Source organism: Oreochromis aureus, linkage group 19 (assembly GCF_013358895.1).
Source record: "Oreochromis aureus strain Israel breed Guangdong linkage group 19, ZZ_aureus, whole genome shotgun sequence".
Lineage (NCBI taxonomy): Eukaryota > Metazoa > Chordata > Actinopteri > Cichliformes > Cichlidae > Oreochromis > Oreochromis aureus.
In genome coordinates this window covers 5,991,551-6,019,016 of record NC_052960.1, presented here as the reverse complement: position 1 = coordinate 6,019,016, position 27,466 = coordinate 5,991,551, and the positions used below count along the sequence as shown (strand labels likewise).

The 27,466-nt window shown below is 40.8% G+C and overlaps 2 protein-coding genes across 8 annotated transcripts in view; one reads left to right on the top strand and one right to left on the bottom strand.

Annotated features, from left to right (window-relative positions):
• The window catches only part of ralgapa1 (Ral GTPase activating protein catalytic subunit alpha 1), a 78,752-nt gene extending 57,371 nt beyond the window's left edge, over positions 1–21,381 (bottom strand). For 2 of the 4 annotated variants that reach the window (XM_039603566.1, XM_039603568.1), the window contains exons 1-18: positions 21,004–21,381; positions 15,651–15,761; positions 15,519–15,568; positions 14,699–14,756; positions 14,473–14,516; positions 13,484–13,661; positions 13,227–13,342; positions 12,699–12,837; positions 11,799–12,007; positions 11,363–11,680; positions 11,098–11,277; positions 10,883–10,954; positions 10,618–10,766; positions 10,372–10,495; positions 10,092–10,238; positions 9,872–9,962; positions 9,455–9,619; positions 2,925–4,760 (exon numbers count right to left, since the gene is read on the bottom strand). In XM_039603566.1, coding sequence (XP_039459500.1) covers positions 2,925–4,760; positions 9,455–9,619; positions 9,872–9,962; positions 10,092–10,238; positions 10,372–10,495; positions 10,618–10,766; positions 10,883–10,954; positions 11,098–11,277; positions 11,363–11,680; positions 11,799–12,007; positions 12,699–12,837; positions 13,227–13,342; positions 13,484–13,661; positions 14,473–14,516; positions 14,699–14,756; positions 15,519–15,568; positions 15,651–15,761; positions 21,004–21,109 — 4,093 coding nt within the window. In that variant the 5' untranslated portion in view covers positions 21,110–21,381. The remainder of the gene's footprint in view (positions 1–2,924; positions 4,761–9,454; positions 9,620–9,871; positions 9,963–10,091; positions 10,239–10,371; positions 10,496–10,617; positions 10,767–10,882; positions 10,955–11,097; positions 11,278–11,362; positions 11,681–11,798; positions 12,008–12,698; positions 12,838–13,226; positions 13,343–13,483; positions 13,662–14,472; positions 14,517–14,698; positions 14,757–15,518; positions 15,569–15,650; positions 15,762–21,003) is intronic. The other 2 variants (XM_039603567.1, XM_031746126.2) reach the window with 2 other exon arrangements.
• Positions 21,382–21,674: 293 nt separating this feature from the next.
• brms1la (BRMS1 like transcriptional repressor a) lies at positions 21,675–27,466 on the top strand. 4 transcript variants are annotated; one of them, XM_031746147.2, is made up of 9 exons: positions 21,675–21,826; positions 22,787–22,948; positions 23,183–23,273; positions 23,367–23,494; positions 24,425–24,504; positions 24,729–24,825; positions 24,945–25,034; positions 25,171–25,235; positions 25,668–27,466. In XM_031746147.2, the coding sequence occupies exons 2-9, from the start codon at positions 22,810–22,812 to the stop codon at positions 25,764–25,766; spliced, it is 789 nt and encodes a 262-aa protein (XP_031602007.1). In that variant the 5' UTR covers positions 21,675–21,826; positions 22,787–22,809; the 3' UTR covers positions 25,767–27,466. The 4 variants fall into 4 exon arrangements, with proteins under 4 accessions (XP_031602007.1, XP_039459762.1, XP_031602008.1 ...); XM_039603828.1 differs by having other exon boundaries at positions 21,679–21,826; positions 22,760–22,948; XM_031746148.2 differs by having other exon boundaries at positions 21,679–21,833.

The following is a 27,466-nucleotide window of genomic DNA, read 5'->3' as shown; positions in this document are numbered from 1 at the left end:
GAGACATACCAAGAAATAAGGAATTGTGTAACATGACTATCATCAGGTCTGACTTGTTGATAATCTTTGTAAACATCTAAAAATCAAAGATATGGTGACATTTTGGTTTTGATCAGGAAACAATAATCCCAACACTGCCCACAGAGCATTAAAAGCACCATTTAAAGTACAGTGATCAGATGTTACATTGAAATGTCACAATATCACTAAAACAAACTAGTAACTGGTAAAACTGATGATTTAAGAGCAGTCCTGATGTGTGTGTATACTGTAGGCCTGAATGTTATTTAAAACTGTATTTTTTAAATAAAGAAAAGCCACAATAGCAGGCGCATCAATAACCACCAGGAAAGCAATGCAGGAGTTAATACACACCATGCAGACATAGCAAGAGAGAGTATTACACTGTTAGCTCCAAACAAGCAGCATACCACAGGCCCACATTAGTGCAGTTATGTTACTATGAGTTATACTACTGTTAGCTTGGATACAAAGATAGCGACCAGTGGGAGTTTATAACTTCTGATAGAGTGCATCTCTCCAACCCAAAGTCAGATGGGATTAAATCTGCTGCTTTCAGTATTAAATAACTAATATTTAATTTCTGCACCTGTGGCTGACAGAAGACAGCACAGCTTTGTTGCTTCTACCCATGAATACCAATTACTTCGTCAATAAAGCTTAATCCACATCCAAATTATTTACTGTGCCAGATTTAACACAGAATTTACCACCGAACAAGAAAAATTCAAAAGGGTATACCCTGCAGGTACACTTGTACATCACCCGAAGATATCATCTGCTCCACCTCTGCAGTAGGTAAGGTAAGCGCAACCATAAAAATTTAAGCAGGATCAGAATACTGTGGCTGTGACAATACGGACAGAAGTTAAGTAAACTTAATATTTCTTCTATTGAAGCCTTACAGATATCGTTCCTGAATACTCAAAAGTAAAATTAGTGTGTTATTCAGACATGTGCCCTTGCCCAGATGTTAAATCATATTTTACTGTAATGGTTATTTGCCATGACATCACCAATAGCAACACAAAATGGAAGGAAAAAGAAAAGTGTTTTTAGTCTCATTATTGCACCATTAAAGCTAACATATACAATGCATTCCCTATTAGTACCATAAACAAGCCGTTAGCTGACCTCACACAGACTATGCCATCTGACAGACTTGACAACTCATCTCTAGTGGTTTTTTTTCACATGTTCAGCCCATTCGGTTGAGTCATTTCAACAACTGCAGTGTGTGTCGTCTGGCACCTGATACCAAAATCACCTCAATAAGGTAACTACAAGAGCTACGGATGACCTTGTCTCCACTGGATCAACACTCTTAGCGAACAGATCCATAAATAAAAACAACTCTGGATATATTACTCTACATGGAGAGTTACCAATGACTCACTGCACTGCAAGCTTTCTCTCACTCATGCTGCAGTTCAGTAAAGAACCAGCTGCTGTGAACGGACAAATACAGTAACAATGATGCAACACACTAGAGCTAATAAAGCCCTTTTTTAAGGACTTCAGTGTGGAGAGTTTACAATAACTGCACAAGCTCATTCTAATGGAATAAGTCCAGTCATGCAAATTTTCCACAACCAAACCATAAAAGAGTGTGGTCAAGTGGCACAAGAGCGCCACTTGTGCTCATAGATTATGCAAAAGCACTATCAATCTGAGTTTAACCAGCCACAGCACATAATATCTGGTATAAAAAGTACCAGGTGAAACGGTGAATGCCCAAAATTGCTTGTTTACACTAAAATGGAATTTCTTCCTTACTGTAATAAAAAAATTTAAATAAAAAAAATAAACAAATAAATAATGCAGGCCTCAAACATCTGGAACATTAGTAGACAAACCAAACAAGTATATTATTTGACACAAGCTGCCATGCAATACTCCTGAATAATGTAAGAACATGATTTAAAAAAGTGGCTTTGCAACAGTAACTCCACATCAAGACAGATTCAGGTGATGAATCATCGTGCTCTTATCAAAAATCCAAACCTGAAGGTAAAATAACCTCACTTCTGCACCAAGAATTAGAATGAACAGAAAAAGGTGGCATTTGTGCTGCTGATTCAAATGTGCACTTAACCATTCAGCATAGCTGATAAAGGCTGTGGCAGTGTCCAAGGCAAATAACCATTACCAATTTGAAAGCGCATACCTTTTTATATTCATTCAAATTCTGTCTAGGTTACTACAATCAAGTTCTCACAGGGTCTTATGCTGCACTCTAGTGGTGTGAGAATGAACTACAGCTAAATGCTTACACTCAATCTGTAAAATCACTGATATTTCTTGATCAACAACAATGAACCAAAGTCTGAAAGTGCTACAAAACATCTGGGATCTTTCTCAATAGTATAGTGTATGTCAGCTGTTTTACTTTTTCTACAGACAGTTGTGCTTGTCTGTAGATCAGTTTCCTTCTGTGGAGCTGAAGAAGGGCCGGAGTCCGGGGGAGGAGGCGAAGGAGGCACGAGGAGGCCGCATGCAACATCGAGGTGAGGATGGAGGTGGAGAACAGGGTAAGGAGGTGAGAAGGTTAAAAATCCCGAAACCCTTAGAGAAAGCAGAAAGGAGAAGGAGGGAGGGAGCTTCTGAGCTAGAGAAGTGGGAAGGCATGGGAAGGAGGAGGGTGAGGGTCCTTGATAAGAGGCAGGCTGGAGGAGGGGCTACGTTCAAGAGGAAACACATCAACAGGGAGTTTGAATTTCAGTCCAGCAGCAAGATGATGAGTTTCAGCCAAAAATGTCATTCCATCATAACAAACCAGTTAAAAAAGAAAAAAAAAAAACAGCCAAAAAGGAAAAGAAAGTTGCTGGTGTTTGTGTGGTGGTGAGTATTTGTCTTTCCACTGCTGTTTCCTTTGTGAGAACTTCGTTCGTTGCGATCCTCACCTGGCGTAGTCGTCTTTCGTCCAAAGTAGCCCAGGACATGGGAGTAGAGATCCCTGAGTGATGCATCACCCATGGTGGCCCGGGCCTGCCGCTGCGGCGACGAGCCTTGGGATGACCCCTGACCTTGGGGTCGAGGCTTGGACGACAGAGCGTGAACCACAGTCTTATAAACACCACCAAGAAGAGCCCCTTGGTGGTGCCGTGAGGCAGTGCTCCCTGGCTCCTGGGAGCGTGAGCGGGAGGCTCTAGATCGCAAGGCGGAACGTCCTAAACGTCCGCGCACTCCTGAGGAACCTGAACTGCTTGACAACACCTCAGAGTGAACCTCTGAGCCATGACTGGATCCCACACAGGATCCAGCATGCTGCTTGTCTTTGTCCCCTCCAGTCCCAGACCGGGTTTCCAGGCCTGCTGTGCCCCCTGTCCCACTGCTATCTGTTACAGTCCCAGATGCTAATTTCTCATGTACGCCTGTTCTATGGCTGATAACAGCCACAGAGCCAAACTTACCTGAACCCCCTGTTCCCAGCTTCCCCCCTGACCCTGCTCCAGCTCCAACCCCAGGCCTCTCTCCAGCCGAGTGGCTGTGTGTGTGGAAGTGACTGAGCCGGCGTAGCCGAGCTTTCCAGTGGGCCTCCTTATTTTCAAGAGGGTTGTGAAACTGGACAGATTCAGTTGAGGGCCGGAAACTGACATGAACACCCCCAGAATGATGCCTCTTAGTGCTACTACGGGACATCTTGGTCTTAGTGGGTTCTGAAGTTTGGGGAACTGATTCACTGCTACCTTCACCCACAGTAGTATCTTGCCTAATTAAACTGGACTTGTCATTTGCTGCCATTTCTTTATCATCTTGTTTCTCTTCTGTATCACCCCACAAGTCATATTTCCCTTCCAATACTGTTGCCTTTCCACTATTTCCTCCCACGACCTTCTTTTCAGCAGTAGTTCTTTCTAAACTAGAGCCCACCTTAGCACTGGGTGATGGCCACTGACACTGCAGCTCCAAGCACTCATAGATACTCGGCTGCTCTGCCTCATTCTCCTCGATAGAATCCACACTGCTATGTCTCACTGATTTACTTACCTGTCTGTCCTCCCTTACCACCTGCTTTGCTTCTCCGAGCTGCCCTCTGTTTTCTAACTGTGTTCTTGCCATACCTGTTTGCACGAGTGCAGGTAAAGTAACGCTGTTTTCTACCGCACGACCGGGACTATCTTTCTCGCCTGCCTCGCCCTTCCTCTCAGCTTCTTTGTTAATGAGGTAGTCCCTAATAGAAGAGAATAAATCATCTTCCCCAGTTTCACCCTCATCTGCATCAGCTTCCTTTTCAGGTTGAAAGGCGAAGGCTGAGTCCCAGTCACTCACCCAATCGGAACTAGAACCTCGGCTTCGAGAGACACTTTGGTGCCAGAATTGATCGCACACACTACCATCATCTTTTACCTCTGAGGATGAGGAAACAGCACCATTGGAGAAGGCAAAAGGGGTGGGAGAAGAGAAGGTGAGGGACTGTGAGGGTGGTTGAGCTGCGTGGCTGTTGGTTACGAGTAAGGAAGAAGTTGTGGAGTGGTGGTGGTGATGGAGAGAAGGATTTGGGATCAAAGTTGGATCCCTCTGGGGATCTTCACCTTTGACCCGCTCTGCGATGAAAGGCTCCATGATGTCAGAGGCACTGCTGCTCCTTGCAAGGGAGGATGGGGCTGGGGTATCCAGATCACAAGCCCCACCCTGAAAGACCTCAGAACAGGAGATGGGAGGAGTCTCGTCGCTCTGGGATGAGTGGCGCATCCGAGACGTGCGGGATGTCAGTGTGATTGGTGGATCCTCGAGGTCTGGAAGGAAAAGGAGTGGCATTAGCTGGAGCATAAAGGGGAGGAGACACGTTAAAAACTGTGCATGCAGGCATGTGCACGTGCACACACACATGTGCACACACACACGCACGCACGCACACAGATCTGAAAGAATGCATTAGGCAGAAGTTATCTATTGTCTGGTTCTTTATCAGATTGTACTCACTGACGTTGCTTACAAAAACAAAATGTTAACAGTATTCATAGCAAACATCCTATGGCTATTTATCAAGCTACTACTAGTACTACTACTACTTTTACCTTGTTTTAGCAGAAGAAGGAAGAAAAAAAAAACATTGGATAAATGCCTGAATGCTGACTGTTTGGTTGTTACATCTTCATAAATATTATTAGTAATTAAGTTTTAAACTGTGAACTATCAACAAATAGACTCCCTGAGCCAAAAGGTCTGGTTTCAGAACAGTTTTTTTCTATGCTTGGCTCAAGATGATTTTAAAGAGATTTTTAGATATCGCTAATATGACTATCTCAGGCACATAGCCCTGCCTGTGAACACAGAAGCCCAACCTACATGCTAAGAGGTATTGCTTCAGACAGAGGACAAACTTAGGAGGATTGCATCAAGGCCCAAAATAAGATAAATAAGGATTATTCTGAACTAGCATACATCTAGCTTGATGGTATGAATATGAAGCTGGAATTTGACTTTAAGAAGATAAAGAAGATGGACAAGATCAAAAACATTGATGTAAAAATCTCTTTCCACTCATATGTTATACTATACACCATTTCGCCTGCAACAATGCAGCAACACAGCTGACTGCTTCCCAGTTTGGCTGTTGTGCACTTGCAAGTGCAAGTTATGTTGTACAACCATCATGTTTAATGTCACAGAAATTCCCCGTAAGTTTCCATTTAGAATTATTTCAGTGGGTTTTCTCTCTTGCACAATAACCATGCATTAGGGACCACCACACACAAACACACTAAAAATAACAAAATTGATATGCGAGTCATCATCCTCTCATACTAAAGAGAAAGGAGAGCTGTCCAAGCAAAAGCCACTGCAAGAATAAAGCAGATCATATGAAATTTTACACCAAAATTTGGTGAAAGGAGGATCAACAAGAAAGGCAGAGAAATAAAGTGGCTTATAACAGGCAGAAAAAAAATGCAAATATGTAGAGTTAATGGAAAGACCTCGAAGACAAATGCGTGTGCAGGCAGATAAGAGTAAGGTGCCGGTTAATAGGCAGGCAGGCAAGCAAGATGATAAGCAAGTAACACAGAAAACGGGTATGTCAAGTTCCATGCAGGTGTACAACAAGAAAAGCAAATCCCACTTACATCTAAAGTCTAAGTGAAATGTTTGCAACAAAGACTCAAAATGACATACATCTTTGTTCACTACTGGCTGGCCCAGAATGAATTCTATTTATATAATAAATAGGCATATATAAACTAGTTCTAGTTTACATATGCAGGCATGTTTAAAATAGCATTTTAGCAGGCTGCTGAAGACAGACATTGATCAGGCATAACATTATAACACTGACTGATCCAATGGATGAACTGCTGTAACTCAAACTGACGAAAAATTTAATGCTGGTTCTGATAGAAAGGTGCCAGAATACACAGTGCATCACAGTTTCTTCTGTGTGTGGCTACAGAACTGCGGATCAGTCAGGGTGGCCAGGCTGACCCCTGCCCACCACTGAAAGGTGGCCTGGTCTGATGACTCTGGTTTCTTTTATATCGCATAGATGGGGGCGCCTGTCTGTCGTTTACCTGGGGAACACCTACCACCAGGATGCACTATGGGAAGACGGCAAGCCAGCAGTGGCAGTGTGATGTTTTGGGCGATTTTCTGCTGGGAAACTCTGGGGCCTGCCATCCATGTGGATTTTACTTGGATACATACCATCTACCGAAGCACTGTTGCAGACCATGCACACTCTTTTGTGGAAACCGTACTCCCTGATGGCTGTGGTCTCTTTCACAAAGCAAAAATGGTTCAGGAATGGTTTGAGGAGCACAACAATAGCCTCTACGGGTAAGGGTTGACAGCAAAAGGTGTACCAACACAATATTAGCCAGGCAATCAATGTTACGCCTGATCTGTATATATTGAGGTGATTATTTAACACATCCTACAAATACAATCACAGTTGAGTGATTCCAACACACATACTTGATCATCTGGGTGACTGCCAGATGTACTAACACCTGCCAAAGCATATCAGCACTTCAGTGTTTTTTTGAGTTTTTTCTATCTGAGAAACTAGGCTATGTATTGGTTGCTCTTACTTTAATGTTCAGTTTCTGCCCTACTCCCCTCAAGTCTTCTCTCAGTGGGCTCCCTGGACAGGTTGCTGCTGTGGTACTCCTCAATATCAATCAGCTGCACTGGCTGTCCTTCTGCTGTCTGCTTTGTGAGCTGTCACTAACCTCTGTAACCACAAACTTCAGCAGGTGGACGAAGGATTCTCACCATCTGCAGAGCAGAACCAGAACTAGCACTACCACTGCCAAGTGCAGCCCAAGACAGCAGAAAAGGAGAGTCACTAGAGAGGTAGCTCATGTTACGTCACCTATAATCTGTCAGCTGATTAACTGAAAGACCCAATCAGCTCCTTTTTTACTCTTTAAAGAAAAAGAAAGTTCTCAATTTAACTTAACAATGTGATTCTTCCTTTAAAGATGTAAAGAAACCTCTGAATACCTCCCTAAAAACATTAAGTCTGATTAAAAAAAAAAAAAAAAAAAGACCTTTAAGCACCTCTGTTCTTCCAGTGGAAGATCTTGCATATAAATATTTTTTTTAATTGTTGTATATGATAGTATATGATTTGGAAATATCTATCGGTTTTACAAAAACATGCTCCTTTTGCATCTCGCAAATAATAATTTTAGGCCATCTTTTGACATTTTACTGAACAAAGACCGTAACTGAGAAACAATTTGCATGTTAAATGATGAAAAGAATTCAGAGATCTACACTTGCAACATGCAAAATTTGTGCACTGCTGATCAACAGCTTTTAAGATTAGCCAAGTTGCAGGTGAACTGGGAATGGGGTCAATGATTGCTGATGGAGCAGATGAAAACTGCTGCTCCAGTGATAACAAACAAACAAGAAAAGAGAAATATTCAGAGACAAGACAACAGGCAGAGTTTCAGTCTGTGTAGACGACTAATCCAGGCAGGCAGGCAGCAGGCAGGCAGACAGGTAGTGCAAAGAGTGTGTACCTGCCAGCTGGTCGGCAAGGGGGGGTAGTAAAGGGTGGTGGTGGTGGTGGAGGAGGACAGGAAGAGGCGGAGCCAGAGCAGGAGCACTCTTAGCACTGCGGATAAAGGCTGAGGACAGCAGAGAATCCCCTGTAGAACAGCTACGCAGGGCTGAGGAAGTGGGAAGAAGAGAAACAGAAGAGAGGAAGAGTGTGGGACAGAAAAGGGAAAAATACAAAAAAGAGGAAAAAAAGTATAGATAAAGGTTAAGAGGTGAGTGAGGAAGGAGAAGTGGAAAAAAGTACATGAAAAATGAAGATAATAGAAAGAGAGAGCAAGTGAATACGTTTAGTAAATAAGACAAAAGCATAGAAACAGCTTGGAGATAAGGACAGGAAATTAGTGGAACGAGAGACAAGTTACAGGATGGTATGGAAAAGGTGGGTTCCATGATGGGCATGGAAGGACAGAGATGGGAAGGGAAGGTGAGGGAGGGGTGAGACAGGGTTAGTTTTGCAGGAAAGATGGTGAGTGAGACAGTGAGAGAGCTGGTGGGAGTTCTGCAGCTCAAATCTCCTCATAAGCCCACGACAAACAGGAACACTACATAAAATTAAATGAAAATGGGAATCATCATGTTGATATTCAATAAAATATCCCAAACTAATCCAGTTGTAGAGACCCTTCTGGAACCAAACCTTCAATCCCTGCAGAGTGTGGAGGAACGTCCTTTGTTGTGGTTAGTTTCAATCTACTCTGGCATTCACAGTAATACGATTGTTTTCTGCAACACTATCAGGTCATGTATGTGTCACCACAACTGGAGCAGAACCGTCTTTATCGTAATGCATGACAGTGAGATTATGCAAACCGGCTGGGTGCGTGTATTTACGTTTGAAACATCTTTGGTAATATAGCTTAAAAAAGGAGAAAACAGCATTATATATGGAGTTCAAGGTTAAAAAAAATCTCTACCAAAAGAGTCAAATATTCTATCAAATATTTAATAGTACTACTCAAATTTTTTGGCATCACAGTTAAATTCACAGCTCTAAATACCCCCTTTAAAAATTGTATTTTTAAAGTCCCAACTTCATCTTCGGATTTGTTTTATTCATCATCTCAGCTGATACTAAACCTTTTCAAGCACTGCTGTGACTACATCTTTCATACTAATGGCCACAGCTAAAGATTTTCCATAAACATGACTCCAGAGAGGAATGGTAGTGAGCATATGCCACAGCTTCCTGTCAGACTGACAGATGGGCAGGAGGAGGGAAGCAGAGGAGAGACATTAAATCAAACAAAACTGACTTGAGAAGAGCGTGACAGTATCCAAAGCTACTGAGGAAAGACAGCATGCTAGTTTGGCCTTGTTGCACACCATTTATTTCTCCAAAGTATGCATAGACAAATTCTGGGAGTCAATGCTATGAACATTTACATTCAAAGGGAGCAGAGTTCTAGGAAGAGGGCATACTGACCTACAGTCTTCTGCCGGACAATACTGCGGGCTTTTTCAATGCCTGGTGACCCAGCTGTGGTGGCGCTTCGCTGTCTCATGGCGGCTGCCTGGCCTGGTTGGTCTCTGCTCCAGCCTTTAGAGAAGGAACGATCGACAACCTGCCGCTGGCTCTCCGGACCAATACCTGTTGTAAGAACAGAGGAATGAAACATGTGTGCTATTAACATCTAGAAATCTGCTAAATTAAAAAAAAAAAATACTTGTTTTTCTGTGCCCTCAGTTTTTTGCAAAGTCCAAAAATGATACATGAATAGACAAATTTCTATTCCAGAGCCACATTGGGTTCTAGCAGTGCGATGTGACAATCAGCCAGCTGTGTTTCGGATATGCTCTTAGGAAGTCACATGTCTTTTGAAGGTCGGTAAAAGTGACTCACCTTTTCCTTTATGTTTCTTCTGTTTTTGTTCACTGAGCTTGTCCAGAGGCAGCTCATTCAGATCAACACTGTACAGGTTCCTTGCCAAAACCTAAGACACAGAGACATAACAAAGCTTTAACCTTTTACCACACTGTTTTGGACTTGGATAAGTGTTGAACTGAATTTATCTAGTTATATTAATAGCAGAGCGGAGGTATATGTGGTCCCTGTTCAGTACCTTTGTAAGAGTCTCCATGGTCAGTGACCATTCAGTGACCAGCTCCTCCCAGCAGGTTAGGGAGGAGAGGACAGAGAGGAGGTCATCCCACAGCTCTCTGCTTATGTAGACGTTTAAATTGCCCTTAATCCAGGCTACTATCAGTGTCTGTACAGAAAGAGAGGGATGAAGTAAAATAAGTCATGCTGGCAACCCTAAAGTGTGGTAACATATTAAAACACAAGATTATATAATACTCAAATATAGAAATCTTTTAGATGATGACATTGCTATAACGTACCTGAAATATGGGTCCAGCTAATCGGCCCGACAATGTGTTGTTCTTCTTGCCCTGAGGCATGATGGATGGAGGCCTTTTCATTACTGACTCTGTCACCCTCAGCAGAACCAGCAAGATTTGTTCCCTACAAATTCAGGAACACTGGTTAAAGCTAAAAAGTTGTTCTTCTTTAATCAGAAACAGCAGGCAGTTGAGAGGACACAAATGTATTTAGATGGCATTTTACGCTGCTGTTTGTGTGTTTACCATGTCTTCTGGTCCATTGTCTCATGCATGACAAGGCTGCGGTAGATGTTCAGGACTCGCTTGCACATATCGACATGCTCCTCCAAAAGGATCTTAATGTCATTGGCTGGTTCCAGCAGGAAAACGTTAGAGGAGTGGGTGATAAACACCTATAGAGGAGACAGAGACGGAAGAAAGGCAATCAAAACCACAGGACAGTTTGAAATATTTAAGAAATAACACCAAGATGGTGGAAGTTTGGCAGTTTTTTTGTGTGAGAACATACCTGTAGTGTAGTTTGAACTCCAGCATGAACACTGTATTCCAACAGTTCACTGTCAATCACTTTGTTCATTCCCTTAAAAAAAGAAAGTACAAAAATAAACACTTCTATTTACTGCAAGCTGGTCTTGAGAACTGAAACTTGTTGGCTGCTAGTGTACATAACTTTTACCCGAGTATTTCAGCAAATTAGATGACTGATTTCACAAAATTTCTCACCTCATCATCTTTGTCTCCGAATTGCGAGCCTGTATCCAGACTTGTGGCCGTGACTATAGGATAAGGCCCCTCCTCTGGCTCCTTCATGAAAACTGGTTTGTCTTCCATGGAGATCCACTCCTGGTAAACTCGGACCACCTTTCGCATTGCCGCTGCCTCGCACATGGGAAGAAGAAACGCCTGCAGTAACCGGGAATATGAACATGTCAAGAAAGATACAAGGAAACTGTTCTCACTTTATGATAAATAACCATTTTTCCTTAACCTGTCGAAAGATCTCTGTGATGAAGTTGACGTTGGTTCTAGAGCTGGTCAGCACTCTTCTCACCACCTCCATGTCTGTCAGCTGCTCTTCATCCATGGAGCAGAGTGAGGAGGAGCTGGGCTCTCTCTCTGTCAGTGTAGATGTGTTCGAGTGGCTCTGTTCAGGTTCAGTCCCTGGACCTCCAGAGAGCCCCATGCTTCCTCCTCCTGGCCCACTTGAGCTTCCGCTTGCTTCAAGGTGGCTGTCAGATCGAATCCCTCCCCCACCGCTGTCCTCTGAGCTGTTTGTGGAGCGAGCTGCAAATCCAGCTGCTGCTCGCTGGAGGTAAGCAGAGACAGGGTCAGAGGTATTTTAAAATCTTTTGCATTTGCTTCTGCAAATTGAGCAGTTAAAAAACAAGAACCAAGTGATGCATAATAATGTGCTCGTGACTTACCTGTATGTTCTTGGGGACATTCTCTCCCTCTGTTCCTGGGATGTGGGTATGTGTGTTGGGTCGTGGCTCGAGCCAGAAGGAAACCAGCCAGCGGATAAAGACAACTCGAGCCTGAAGGAAACTTTCCTTAGTGCAGTACAGCGTTTCGCCACTGTCCTGCTCTCTGCGCACAACACTGTAGTACGGCTTAGAACGCATAGGAGGCACATCTATGGATGACAGAGAGAGGAATATATATTTAGGGGCACAGAATTAATTATGAGGTACGATCACTGAGTTTTGAGTCTGTTCTTGTTGTGCAGAAAGTGAACACAGCATGGTCATGTCGCATAGATAATAAAAGCAGCACAGTGTGGAATAAACACCAGCCTTCTCAGAAAAGGACAGTGCTTACTTCCGTCTTCAGCATTAATGTGGGTCGAACACAGCATCCTTCAAAGTGAGACTGTCAAAGCAGAGTTATACTGTGACATCCAGCAATGTTTGTAAACAATTCAAACGGCGATGCGATGGCAGCTGGGTGCTCCATCATGATAATGAGCCAGCTCTCAGAGGCTCACGTTTTTCCTGTTCAGTTTTAGGGTTCAGGAGGTAGAGCAGACCATTAATTAACTGGAGGGCTGGCAGTCCATGTGGAATGTCCATTGGTGTAATGTATGTGTGAATTGGTGAATGCAGCTCGCACCATAAAAGTGCTTTAAGTGTTTAGAAAGACCAAAACATGAGTTCATTTATCATTACTCCTCTGCAGATTTGGTTCCCTCTTGCCTAAATTGAAGGGCCATTCTTTTGACCCAGTCCACATCATTCATTCGTTCATACATGCATACATACATAAATAAATGTTTCTTTGGTTAAATAAGCTTATTTAGTAGATCTAAATGACTTAGTAGTACTAACCCAGCATGGGGCTGTAGAGGCTGGTTTCCATGGAGAAGTTGGGAAAGATGTGAGGAAGGTAGAACTTCCTGAAATGACCAAAGAGGAAACTGAAGCCACGTTCATGGTTCTCTTTACACCGCCACTCTAGAGACTTTGCCTGTTTGATACAAACATAAATACACAGTTAGACAGACAGACAACCAAGCCTGTGTCACACAGAGAGCAGAATAGGGTCAAGCAGAGAAGAGCACCATTGTTTTGGGGAAAAATGTTATCAGTGTGTGATGGCAGCAAGCAGAGGAAATACAAGCGCCAACTTACTGTGTGGCAACAGGGGATGCAATTTTTATTTTAGGGGTTAATGATTCCAGTGAGGAATTAAATCAACACTTAATTCACCATCAGATGTGGTCACAACCAAATCAGTGAGTGATGCACCCAAAACCCGGTTTCTCCCATACGTTCAGCGTGAGTTGCATTAGTAAGGCACTGCAACATGTGTAGTTATGCTGTGTTAACTGTGTTAGTAAAGAATCAAGATAATACCTGGTTTACCATGTATTTCAGTAGAGCTTCTAGGAAGTAGGCAGTGAGATCTTCCTGGTTTTTATCACCTGACTGAGGAGGAACAAGTGGAGTGATCTCTTCTGGAGTCACCTGAGCTGCAGAGAGGAAAAGAACAGAGTATGGTATGACATTAAAGGCTGCGAAATATCTTTAATATATTAGAGGTGCAAAAAAAGAAGTAATGTATCTATGAGTCTAATGCACTGTGTTTGAGAGTGTGTGTTGATAGGACTAACTCTCTGTCAAACTCAGTGGCGGGTTGACTAGAGTATCCAGGGTCCGTGGGGTCCCGTGGCAGAGCGGAGCCGGGAATCCAGGAATCAAACAGGCAAACATGCAGAGCTGCTCACGTTCTGCATTACTCTGTAAGGCCTGCATCCACAACAGGAACAAGCGCACACCTTCACGGCGGATCTACAATAACAAAAACAAACAAAAAAAGAGAGGACGGGGGGATGCTTAGCAAAGTATGGCAATACAATTAACTTGGAATTACTAATTCAGTTCATTAATCCATTTAGCATTTTAAAATTTTGCATTTATTGATAGCCAGCCTATTTACTTCTCTGGCATTTAATTTATACATTGGAATATTTACAGTATAAGAAATAACATAGTAGTATAGTATTAAATAGTATTAAAAACATTTAATATAATGTAGCAAAATTATCAAGGTTTTTACAAAAAAAGACACTGAATCCACATCAACACAGTGAAAGAAAGCAAAGCTAGCTAATGGTTATAAGACGATATACTTAATTTATCCCCAAAGTTACACCAGCCAAAAGCAAAGCTACAGCAAAATAGTTTAAGTTAAAAAAGGAACTCAAGTACAACATGACACAAATAATTAAAAAGTTTAAAAAAAAAAAAAAAAAAAAAAAAAAAAGAGGTAAAATAAAGGATCTTTGGGAACAAAAATCCAAATTAAATGAATACAACATTATGGAAAAGGGTGAAAAAAACAAAATATTCTAGAGTCAAATGTGAGGCCACCAGTTTGACAGCTAAGGCCCTTTCAAAGTCCAGCTCTCAACCCAACTGACATGCTCTGATGGGACCTTAAGAGAGCTGTGCATAAATGAATGCCCAGCAAAACTCAATGAACTGAGGCAACGTTGCAAAGAGGATTCTAGGTCCATAGGACTCTTTACAGTCCTGTGGGCTCTGGATCAAGAGCCATGACTGACAGGTAAAGCAGTTTCACTGAATCACTGAGCAGTACCTTCAGAGAGTTCCCAGTGTGCAGCAGCTTCTTCAGAATCAGCCCTGAAAGAGAAAGGCTTGTCAGCTTCATCACTTGCAGTGCACAGCTACTCTTACCTCTCTTTGAACTCAAGAAGTTGCCAGAGGCACTAAGATGCTTTGAGAGGCTGTTTGAGATTCAACATTACATATGGAGTAACTGTGTGAGTGGCCACAGTGTAAAATACTGGTTAAAAGTGAGTTACCAATGCTGTGGAACTGCCATCGGCTCTGGATTCTCTCAGGTAGAAGCTGAAGTATTTTCTAAATAAAAAAAAAAAAGAGATTCATGTTAAGAGTGAGTCTTACTATATTATTGATATTGCCCATTCACTGATGAATTCACGGGTTGGCTAGTTGATTTCTCACTAGATTCATGCAATGCAATAATGGAAAAATTGTTGCTATGTTTTCATTACATAGTTGCACTCTTATGGTATTATTTAAAGTTAATATCACAATGTAACTAATCAATCAACTGTTTATTGTGTGGCCAAAGTTCTTCAAGAAAATCAGCATTAAGCATGTTCCTTTATCTTAATTCTCACTGGAAATGTGCTCTGCCCAGCCCTGCTCTAAATTGAAAGTATGTTGAGGGGCAAATGGAGGTCAGTAACACACACACACATACAGACACAGACACACACAGCTATCTTATCCTGGCTACGCTAAGCACCACCACATGCCAGTGTCTTTTATTCAGTGGAATGATAGCCAGTGCTATGGTATGCATCGAGAACACCAAGAGAGAGGCCGAGCCTTTGGAAGCACAAACACCTCTGTGATTTAACAAAATGTCAGGGATCCACCACGCAGCCACACTCTGTCCTGTTATTTAATTCTACCAACAAACCCCGACATTTTGAGGTCAGCTTCGTAGGACTGAATGTTGTGGAAAAAATATTCCACATATAACAGTTAGCTTTAAGATTCTGGCAACAATGCCCAAGTGCAAATGTGACATATGCTCAGGGGAATCAAACTGTACAATACTTATAATCTAAAGATCTGTAAGGTTTCAAATACCTCAAAGATGAAGAGGATTGAGTCCAGCTCTTCCCTCTGAGATTTATGACCTGAAAAACAAAGAATCATTTATTTATGCCTACAATACCCTATCACGTTAAACCACCATTTTATACCACCTGTAATACTTACCTTTTTGCTTGAGGCTGACCTCAATGGTGACAAAATTCTCAAAGAAAACATAGTAGATATGAGAATAGTTCAGGTCGAAGAATTGCTTCAGCTCCGCCGGCTCTGCATTTTCTAAAAAATAAATGGTACAAAGGATCAGAGGGTCAACCAACATACACATTCAGGTAACATGAATGTAACTTTACATTTTCTTAAACACATTTAATCTCTCATCCAAGAGGCTTCTTCATTCTTTTTTTTGTAGAACTGAAGAAGCCTGAAACATCTTCAATAAATTTTTAAAAATCCAGTCGCTTTCTTTCCAAGCTCATTAAGACTACCATGACTTGGATGACTGAGAACCTACACAGACATTAACCAAACATCACACTCTCACAAGACCTGGATATTCCTCTTAACAATCCCACCTCTGTACAAACAAAACATCACATGTGCATCTTCAACTCAACCCCTGTAGTTTAAGAAATCAGAGATTTCCTTTTTACTTTAACTCTGTGAATAACCAATAATTGGGGAATAACAAGTCTTATAGGATACTGGCTTCAAGTATCTGATTTTAAAACAGATATTAAATAGTCAGAAATGTAAAATGCTCCACAACTATCTTTTTGTCACAACTCACACCCATACATGCCTGTCAAACTAAGACATCCTGTATTCCTCAGAGACAAACTGGGGTTGGAGCTTTTCTTGTTTATTTCCCAAATCTCTGGAATAGTTGACCTAAAATGTCACGAAAGGAAACTCTACTGATTACCAGAAACCCATAAAGAGACACTTTTTTTAAAAACAATTGTCAGTTTAACTTGTGTTGTTGGTTTATTATGGTAACAGGAAATGGTGTTTTTTATAGTACTGCTGCAGAGGGGTACTAACCAGCAGGTTCGGCCACATTAGTGATTGAACACACTACAGATACAGAGAACATTTGTGTTATCAGTATCAGCCTGTATGTGCACTGTATCATATCTGTGTGATTTCATTTTAAATGAGCTTTCCTATGCTTAGTTCTTTTGTATATTGTACACCCCTGTAAAGCCTCTTAAACCTTTACACATGAAATACAAATCAACTCAACTACAAGTCAAAATTCATGCTTAAATGTAGAAAATACAGTAGTGAGAGGACAATTCTCACTCTTCTTCACAGGAAGCACATTTAAATAAAATAACCCTATCACCACATATGGGTGCTCTAAATATACCCGTGTTATGTAAAGAGGCTGTAAAAACAGCATGCAGCTCAGTTTGTCATGCAAACAGTCTCTTTTCAAGAATAAGGAAGTTTACTTGATGTGTTTTGCACTTCACCATTAATGGCAGCAGTTGAAAGGGAGACACACACAAACACACTGGTTTAAACACACTCATATTGAAACACAACCACCACTGTGGCTGAAGGTCATGCACAAACACGAATCTGGTCCCCATCGTCTAAAAAGCAAAACCGAAACACACCACAAGTTTTAAAAAGGCTGTGGTGTGATTCTGAATCTCTTAGCAAATGATGCAGTCTCTTTTCAGCTATTTCATCTGATTCAAACAGCAGGGATATATTTTCACGATGGATAACACACGATAAAACTTCTACCCTTTGTGTCCCATAATTTAACATCAGATGACCCACTGAGGATCCTGCAAAGAAGTGCCCTTCTCAGAAGTTGTTCATTAAGCTCAATAACACAGTTGTAAGAGACACCGCATCATTATGGTGAATTCATGTATTCTCGAAACAGACAACATGTTCATAAATAATATTTTTTCTTAATTCAGTGGTGCAGGTCTACAGTGCAATACTGTTAAAGCTCGAGTTAGCTAAAAAAGCAAAAACAGAACTGAAAAAATTACTTGCGTTAACTCATAACAGGCCTTCATTTGTGAGTGGACACAACAGAAGTTTAAGCATTTTCCTGATATTTTTGGCTGTTTTACAAACAAAAATGAATTTTATGCTTGACTAAAACAGTTTTAAATCACAGTCCTGGTGATTTTTCTTCAGTGAAAGGCCAACACCTTTTTGGTTGTCCCAGAAATTTACATATACACTTTTGGCTGCTTCCTTATTCAAGGCGGTCGCCACAGTGGGTGGGGCCGCTTGTTTGATTTGGCAGATTTTTACCCCTGACACCCTTCCTGATAACACTCCAAAGGAATTTGTGTCTCCAAAATCTGTATCTGGAAAGACAAACCCTCATATTCATGAATGTCTTATATATATATTCTCTTTAATCGTTTATGCAGGCATGTATGGCTCTAGCAATTGTTAATTAAGAATTTTCCTTGCAATGTCTGGCAATTAAATGGCATATTAAAACAAATAAACAAAATCAGCTTTTAGGAACCAAACAATTTACTTAAAAACATTTGTATGACAAAAAATAATAAAATAGATGCTTCTGTTAAGTAATGCCATACAGACTCTTTACCTTAAGTAAAGGTAAATAACATTAACTGTGAATTTAATTTAGTGTTTCCAAAGCTTGCTTACAGATTCTTACTACAGACTGTAAAGTGGCTTCACTAGTTGAGGACATCAGTTAATGTGTGATGGAGCACCAATGCAGTACAGCTTCAAGTTAATATTTTCCCCAGTCTGTCTAAACTTTAATTCTGCTCGCTGCTTGTTAAGTTATCGTTCATGCATTACTCCTAGTTGGATAGTCAACGCATTGTTTGAATGTTTGCAGAATCTTAATGAGCTTGAAAGTCAACATTGGCACGACCACCTTTATTCTTAAACACAGTCTGAATGCTCTGAGCCAGCTTTCTTGTAACTTCTTTAAGTAGCCTTTAGGAATAGTTCTGCAGACTTCTTGACAGACATTCAAAGCTCTTCTTCGGATGTTGGCTACCTTTAGATGATCCCACAGTGGTTCAATAATTTGGAGGTCCAGGCTTTTGGGAGGCCAATCCATGACTGATAATCTTTATTTGTGTGTTTTTCTATCCAGGTATGATTTCCTGCATTTGCAGTGTGACTGGAATCACTGTCATACTGAAAAATAAAGCTGTTGCCAATCCAATGGTGACTCTGATGGCACCTTTCTGTGTTTATTATTTATCAACATGACACAGCCTCCATCGTGTTTTGCAGATGGCTACAGAAGCTCATTGTTGTACATCTCTCCTGACCTCCTGCATACTTAATTACAATGACTTGAAGCAAAAATAAGAAATTTGGATTCATCACACCATCAGACCTGCTGAACACCCACCCTTCCACTGAGCTGACTTCTAATCAGGCTTTTGGACACAGCAGATGAACTGATCCAAACACCTATTACAAGTCTGTAAAACTGTGTTATCTTTGGCATTTTTATAGCTTTGACTTGAGAAATGTGAAGAAATTATGTGTTTTTGTTACAGGCTGCATTAAGATACAATTTAAAATTGGTTCTTTGCTAAGTTTTCTGTTTTGTGTAGACACAACCCAAGTTCATCCCTTGAGTTAAGTACCCTTTGTAATGCTTGAAGATTTGCAGATCAGTTTTAAGTGGCCTTAACCATAATATGAAAATGGCCAGGCACAAGGACTGGACTGAAAATGGGTGAAAAAGCAGCCAATTTTAAAAAACAAAAGAAAACAAAACAAAAAAACAACAACTTTGAAAGACCTTTAGAAAGCCTGCAAAACTTTACCTCAGGACTAAATTTAGAAAAAAAAAATACAAAAAAGCAAAATATAAAGAAAAGGGCAGTGGCTCGGGATGTTTGCACAGTACGCTGCAAGTTAAGTCTGATTTTGTCCATTTAACTACATTTTGTGAAAAATAAACTTTCAACATCATCTGGACATCCTTGTTGGACTTTTAAACAGAAAAAAGTTTTTATCGATTTGAATAAAATGAAACAAACAAAACTAAATAAAATCTCACTCTGAGGACTTAACTGGAATAATCTGAACACTGTTTCTTGCCTTGTATGAGAAAGTCTGACTGGACCACTATTGAACACACAGTAAACATCTGTTCATCTGTAGTTAAGTTATTAGAATAGTAGAACAACTGGTTTTAACTGAGGAGTTTATCACCAGGTTTCTTTTTTAAATAAAGCTCATTTATGTAAAGGGGGAGGGGGGGTCTGGAATGAAGAAAGCCAAAAGGGATTTGGGAACAGTTGCTTATTAGCCTGATTGCATAGCAGTGCAACAGCTCCTTTTACTCATTATGCCATAATAGGTGTGACCAGTTCTGAAAACCTAAAAATTGCTCAAGAGTCTTAGTGCTCCTGTCTGCTTCCCACAATGGCTGGAACAACAACAAAAACATGAACAAATACTTAACTGCTGCAGTTAACAATTCTTCAATGTTGTACAAATGAAAACCACTTTCTTCATTTCATATGGCAGCTTGACTGCAAAACACGTCTTTAGCCATTATTCAGTCATCTGCTTCCTTTCAGACCATTTCACTTCAAGTGTGTTTGTGTCTCAGCCTCTTATCATGATCCTGTGTTCCCCATAGAGAACAGGGAGGGGGCACACCCCTTTCCTTTTCTCTCTTGCACACACATATACAAACACAGACACCAGTAACTTTTACAATAGAAACAGGAAGCCGAGCTACTGTACTGGACACAGAGAGGAAATAGTAGAGGCTATTTCCCTCTGTGGTCGGTGTAAGACTAAGTGTGTCAGTGAAAGACACACATCCATCACTTTAATACCCTGTTATCTTCCTTTATTCTCCCACACATTCATAACCCTGGTGTTGTGTTGCAACACATCTTAACACATGTTAAGAAAACATTCAGCATTTCTCACACATCAGGCCTTTTCCCAAAATTCACACAGGCACGCCCCTGCAGCAACCAGAGAAGCCTGGCAAACGGCCTGAAGCATCACTGAGGTCGTTTAGATGTTCAACGCGCATCACACCTGATTTTATTTTATCCAAACACCCCATGCCAAACTCCATTCATAAATCTGACGATGCAATGGAATTGCTAAACAATCAATATAAATAACAGCCTTAAAGCTTCCCCTTTGATTCGACAGCAGAAGCAGCCAGGCTCCTTTAAAATTCACTTCGTACATTGAGAGTTACATATCCATCATTCTGACGGTAAAAGGGGGAGAAACTAGGACTTCAGACATAAACAATTCAGAAAAAATAATATAACATTACAAAATGTTTGATGAAAGACAACGGACATGATGCCGAATTAATGAGACAATTTCAAAATATTCTTCTGTGTTCTGGTTTGTGAAAAGAAATCCGGCGTGTCTCTCTACAATCGAGTCAACTTTGAACTTGGAGATTTTTTGACTTGAGTTTGGTGTGGCATGCACCAAGGCAGTAAACTGAAACGTAGACGCTAAGCTTTTCGCCCTTTAATAATGCTTTCCAACTCACCTATGACTATTCTGAGATGCTTGAGCCTCGTCAGCACGTCCTTCTTTGGGTCCAGCACTTTCTGTGTGGATTTTTTAACGTCCCCATGAGGTTTTTTGGAAAACATTCCTGAGGCAGGAGACGCAAGAATGCGATGGTAGACAGCAAGGAGGAGCTAGCCTGTGTAGCCAGCTAATCTTCAAACTATAACGAAAAGCGTGTCTCCCGGAGCATTAGCAGCCCTCCGCAACAGCGTGGAGTATTTCTACGGGTAAAAAGTTATCAGAGAAACTCATTCTCTTTAAACTAAGACAAATATGTACAGCGTAGCGGGGCAACGCATCCATCCATTGCACCTCCCTTCTCCACAACAGTCACTAGCTGCTTAGTTAGAAAACATCATGGCGGAGGAGGGGAGGAGGGAAAACAAAATAATAGATAGCAGATAAATTCAACGCAAACATGCCACAGTAATAAGTAACATTTCTATCCCGTTTGTCATAAATATCACACAGATCTTACATACTTTGGACATACATGGATTTTATTCTTTTAATGTTTTAATTGTTCACGATTCCGTTCGAACTCTCCGCCTCAAGCTAGAGCGGTGAAACATGGGTAATGTAGTTTGAACTTCCACAGTGGTCCTCTATTCATTCGATTATTCTAGATAAAGAAAACTACAATTCCCAAAACAAATAAAGGCGTCCTGCGGAGATTTGTTTTTAGCTTAGCTGGAGCACACGAGTGTAATCGTAACTGAGGTATAACGATAAGTTTTTACTTTTTTTTCCCCCTCCGAAAATATTTTTCCCAATACATCCTGCAAAGTACCACATATCTTGTAAGTTGTAAGTCAGTTAAAGCTTGCTTGTTTGTATATATTTGTAATTAAGCCGTGATAGTTTTTCTTGCTACTTAACTATATTGTCTTGCTAACGTGCTAACGAAATGCTAATACTGCTGTCGTGTATTGTTTGTTTTGAATAATTTAATAATTTCAAAGCTAAGCTAGGGAGCGCTTAGCGAATAAACTAGCATAGGCAATAAAATCATGTGTACGATTATTGTCTATAATATTCAAACACCTTGAGGATACTTTTCAAGTTCCACCATTAAAAGCAGTTAACTGAAGAAAAATGTGTATGAGAAGTCGTTCACTACGAACAGTATAAACGAATATCCCACATTATTAGCTTCTTTAGTTAAGCTGAATATTACACAGGTAAATGTGAGTAAAAAAATCACCTGGTTGATCAACGATCGCTGGATATATGAAGGACGTAATCAAACTAAAAACCCAGAAATAATTCTAAGTTAAGAAGTTATATAATTTTATCAGCAGGAAAAAACAGAGTTGATGTTCTTTAGCAATAAATTTCTTAGTGATATTTAATTCAGGATGAGTTAAATGAGCGCAGCAACTGAACTATTAACGTTTTAATCAACCTACTAGTTGTGACATGCTGATTTCTAATTTCCCTTAGTGTTTTAAATAATCTAGCGAAAACATATGGTAGGATGTGAAGAAAGGAACTGCGGTACTGCATGAGGAAGTCAGAGGTGGCAAAGAAGTGTGTGAGCATGGTGAGGGAGGTGTAACAGTGAAACAGCAAGGAGGAGAGGTAGGGAGGGCACATGAGTTTAAATACCGGGGTCAACCATCCAGAGCAATGAACAGTGTACAAAAGAGGTGAAGAAGAGAGTTACTGCCATCAGTAAAATATAGGAGTTCTGCTGCCTAACAAATAATTGAATATTGTACGTGTCAAAACAGCCTGGCTATATTTCTGTCCCACACCAGTAACCCGACGCAGAGTTGCCGCCATGCCATTGCACCGTGACCGGGAGAAAAAGGAGAGTACAGCTGAGGAGATGGAGGCGGAGGAACATGAGCAGGAGGCATCAAGCTCAGAGGAGGAGGACTCTGACACTTCCTCTGTCTCTGAGGATGGAGACAGCTCAGGTGAGAAACACTGGCCACAGGAAATGAGCAGAATATTCCTGTACAGCTGTCATTAAAAATGAATACTTGAGTGAATCAATCAGATTTTAAAAAGTTGTCAAAGCTTCAACTGAATATTATTATATTCCTACTCAGCAGAGTTTGCTTACATAGCCACCGAGTTGCTCCCTTCTTCCATCAAAGATAACTTTCATACCAAAAGGTGTGTTTGTTTTATGCTGTTTGCTGTTCTAGAAATGGATGAGGAGGACTGTGAGCGGAGAAGGATGGAGTGTCTGGATGAAATGTGCAACTTGGAGAAGCAATTCACTGATCTCAAAGACCAGTAAGACTGACTCTTTGCTTCAAATGGGAGTTGTTTTAGGAAAGTCATATAACAGTGAGTTGCATCCATATTTACTCCTGCATCTGTGTACAGGTTGTATCGTGAGCGTCTCAGTCAGGTTAACAGCAAGCTGGCAGAGGTGGAGGCTGGCCGGGCGGCAGAATATCTGGAGCCTCTGGCAGTACTGCTGGAGAACATGCAGGTCCGCACCAAGGTGGCAGGTAACTTAAACGCATAGACACCTTCACATCACACTCCCATTCGTTGTTTACGTAGCCAGCTGTGCAATGCCTTCTGGTAGAGTTGCAGTTTGTGCAGCAGGGTGTTGCGTTCCCTGCTTTGTATTTGCAGAAAGCTGACATGTAACCTAGTAACATGAATTAAAAGGGAAATGTTTGCAGAAACACATTTTGTGTGCCTTTTTTTTTTTTTTTGTAATTATAAAAAAGTGTGTAAGCCAACGTGCTGTTCTCAATTTAAAATCCAGGAGTAAACAGTATTTATTTAATCAAACATGGTCAGTGACTGTGTGGCTGTAGGAAACACTGTCTAAAGTACACATGGGCAAAATAGATCCGGCAGATAATGCAAGTCCATCCTGCAACAAATTAGTAACAAGCAGCATTCTACTAAAGAAGATTGGTGTTGCTGTGTTTAATCAATAACCTGTGCATTGGTGCATATCAGACTGCTGGCAAGATGTAGCCTAATTAAAATATACATAGCATCCATTTGGAATTTTCTTTTATATCAACTATTAACTATGTAAAGATTTATATTAGCCAGTTATCCTGTTTTTGCACGCTATCTAAATCACAGTATGGAAATGTGGAGCAATTCTTCATGTGCAAAATCCCCACTGTGGATATGTGTTCACTGGGGTTTCTCCACATCGTGTGAATTTGAATTTTGCTCTTTGCATCTGGCCTCAGCACTGAAGTGGTGTTTAAACAGACTCTTGGGGAAAAAGCGCTGGCCCAGGTTTAGTTAGATAGCATAGAGATTGTGTCATTACTTGGAACATGCAAAAACAAGTTTTTTTTTTGACACACCCTTTCAAATAAAGGCGGTATTAGTAATAGCACAAGTTCTTTGACACACTGATCTCTTTATTCATTCGGATATTGTGTGTCTCTCTCCGTCTTTGGCAGGTATCTACAGAGAGTTGTGTTTGGAGTCTGTGAAGAACAAGTACGAATGTGAGATCCAGGCAGCATGCCAACACTGGGAGGTTGGACACACAGTTTAATATTCCAAACTATTTTTTATTTATTCAGATATGTGGTAATGCAATTGTTTTCTTTGTATTGTTATATGGTCTTTATATTATAAAGGGCTTTGAGGTGATTACTGCTGTGATTTGGCACTTTATAAAAAAAAAAAAGAAAAAAGGATTGAGCCGGTCTGTGTGTATGATTATGTGTTTTGTGTGTTATTTTGACTCTGTGCGTGCAGAGTGAGAAGTTGCTGCTGTTTGATACAGTGCAGAATGAGCTGGAGGAGAAAATCCGAAGACTAGAGGAGGACAGGCACAGCATCGATATTACGTCAGGTAACACAGACATTTACACTTTTTAATTACGTTTATACCCTCCCACCGTATATGTGAAGTCACATTACAATGAATGCAAAGACAAAACATTTGAGTTATTGTTTTTATTTTTCTATCAGAGCTGTGGAACGATGAGCTGTCAGGAAGGAAGAAGAGGCGAGATGCTTTAAGTCCAGATAAGAAGAGGAGACGCCCATCGGTGGTGTCTGATATCCTTCTAATGTCTTTACTCTTGCTCATAATGATTCTACTCCTAAATAGCTTAACTACTTGTGCTGTATCCATGTGTCTGATTACATTTCATCCCTACTCTAGCAGTCAGTCACTGTCCTTAACTCTGCTTACGTCCATATATTGTCTACATGCTACCAGATCTGGACATCCTAGAGGACTGGACCGCGATCAGGAAGGTATGTGTTAATGGGCAGGACTCCAGCCTCTTTCTTATTTCTCAGGTTGTGTATTCCTGATTCCTTTTTCTTGCCTCCTCTCCTGTTAGAGGCATGACGAGTTTTCTTAAATGCCAGTTGCATTTAGGAAAATAAGAGGCCCTTGCTTCTGAGCCATCTTTTCATAATGTGGCATGTGGCACACCTGGATCCTCATCAGTTTTCACCTTGAGAAATTGAAGCAACAACTGTCTACAAAGTACCTCCCTCTCCTCCAGAAGCATTTTAGGAATTAAGACATCTAATATGTACTGAGATTAATTTCCAAGTCGTAGGCAGAAGGATGAGGAGGCACAAAATTCAGAAATGTGAAAATCCTCTTATCTTTGTCTCTTTGTGGCGGTTTATTGTGTGTTTAGGCAACATTTAACAATCGTGTTTGTGTTCACCCAGGCCGTGGCTACGCTCGGGCCTCACAGAGGGATATCTGACTCTGAGAGCTCTGCGTTCCCATTCAGACCCGACAGAAGCAGGCCCATTCTAAACTGCTGAGACACCCACACAAGCAGCCGCATAGGAAAAAACACCTCAAGGACCTCCAACACATGGAAACCTCTACATGACACATGGTGGCATTCAGGTCTGCAGTCATAAAAACGCACACAGCAGGACATTTCTGTCTTCCCAGAATCCTCTGCACTTCTCAGCTGACAGTGACTCAACCTGTCTGTGAGATGATTGGTCAAGCTGCCTCTCCTGCCGAACATCATGACTTTAATAGATAAACAGGAACGGAAGCATTATTGATAGCCACTTGTATGTTTGGGTATTGCTGCTTTATTTCACACTCAGGCTCTGTAGACAGTTTCAGCCGACACAGGTTTTTGTAGTTTGTTAAGGAAACCACAACAATTAAAACGTCTCATGTTAAACGTTATGAAAACGGCTCAGCGCGTAAAAGCCATTGATGCTACAGCTTAAGCATCACTGAACCTGTTCTTTCAAAATGCTTTTCAGTCAGTGTTTACATTTTGAATACATCCATTCACTTCAGATGCACAGATGGCTTTCATTAAAAATGTAAATGCTTCTCAAAGGTTGTATTCGGTGAGGTTGGTGTCCTCGCTCCACATTGTGGTTGGCTTGAGTGAGCTAATTGGTGTGCTTATGCTGGTAAAATGGGCGGGAGTATTCAAATTTCAGGCTTCCAGTGACTAAGTCGGGGGAGAATTCATCAATGATGCCATAAAATATATGGGTTTGTTTGTTTGTTTGTTTGTTTGTTTGTTTGTTTGTTTGTTTTTTTGGCCTTTAATACAGTTTACTTTGTTTTGAAGACCATCCATGAGATATTTTACAAAACCAATAAAAGAGGTTATTCGGGAAAGAGTAATGCACAGAATTCCTGTCAGTGAGCTGACTTACAAAGACTATTTGTTATTAGTGTAAGAGTAAAAACAGGCATTTTTCTTTTCAGTCTGCCTTGTTCATAGAGTACACAGTGATTATGGACAGTCAAGGCATATTTCTCTGGCTTGTAGGTGCAGTGATGGAATGCTAAAACAGCAGTCTCTGTAATGTGCTGAAAAAATTATCCACCAGTACCAGATCTTACTTTGAAGAAGTGAGCCAGATCTGTGCTGAGACTGACCAGAAAGTTTCATTAAATTCTGTTCTGTTATTTTATCATAATCCAATTGATATAAAGAACAGAAGGTGGACTTCTGCTATTTTAAGTGAGGGCCAAATGTAATGTATAAACAGCACATGAAAAGTTAAAGTGCTAATGTTGTCATTCTACAGGTGTTGCATCCTCTTCTCTCACATCTACCTCCTCCCTCTCTATCTCTCTCCCTCTCTCTCTCTCTCTCTCTCCCTCTCTCTCTCTCTCTCTCACATGCTCTTCAAAGTACAGTTCACATTTTTCCTCATGAACGTGTAAATGCTGCCATCTTTATGAACACCGTTAGGTAATTTAGTGGTTGGCATGGTTGTTCAAATTTATTAGCATTGTTTCATTATTATAAAGCCTGCAGTAATGTTAATTGTACGGGAGGGAATTAAACCACCAAAATCGTTTAATCAGTCATCTCACTGTTGATGATGAAACAAAACTGCCATTTGATAGCATCGTTTTTTATGTTTAGGTTCTGGGGATGTAATATTCAAAAGGTTTGACAATATGTTTTCACTTGTCCTTTTGTTTATCATGTTGATGATTTTACAATTAAAAGTTGTTTTATAAACTTGTC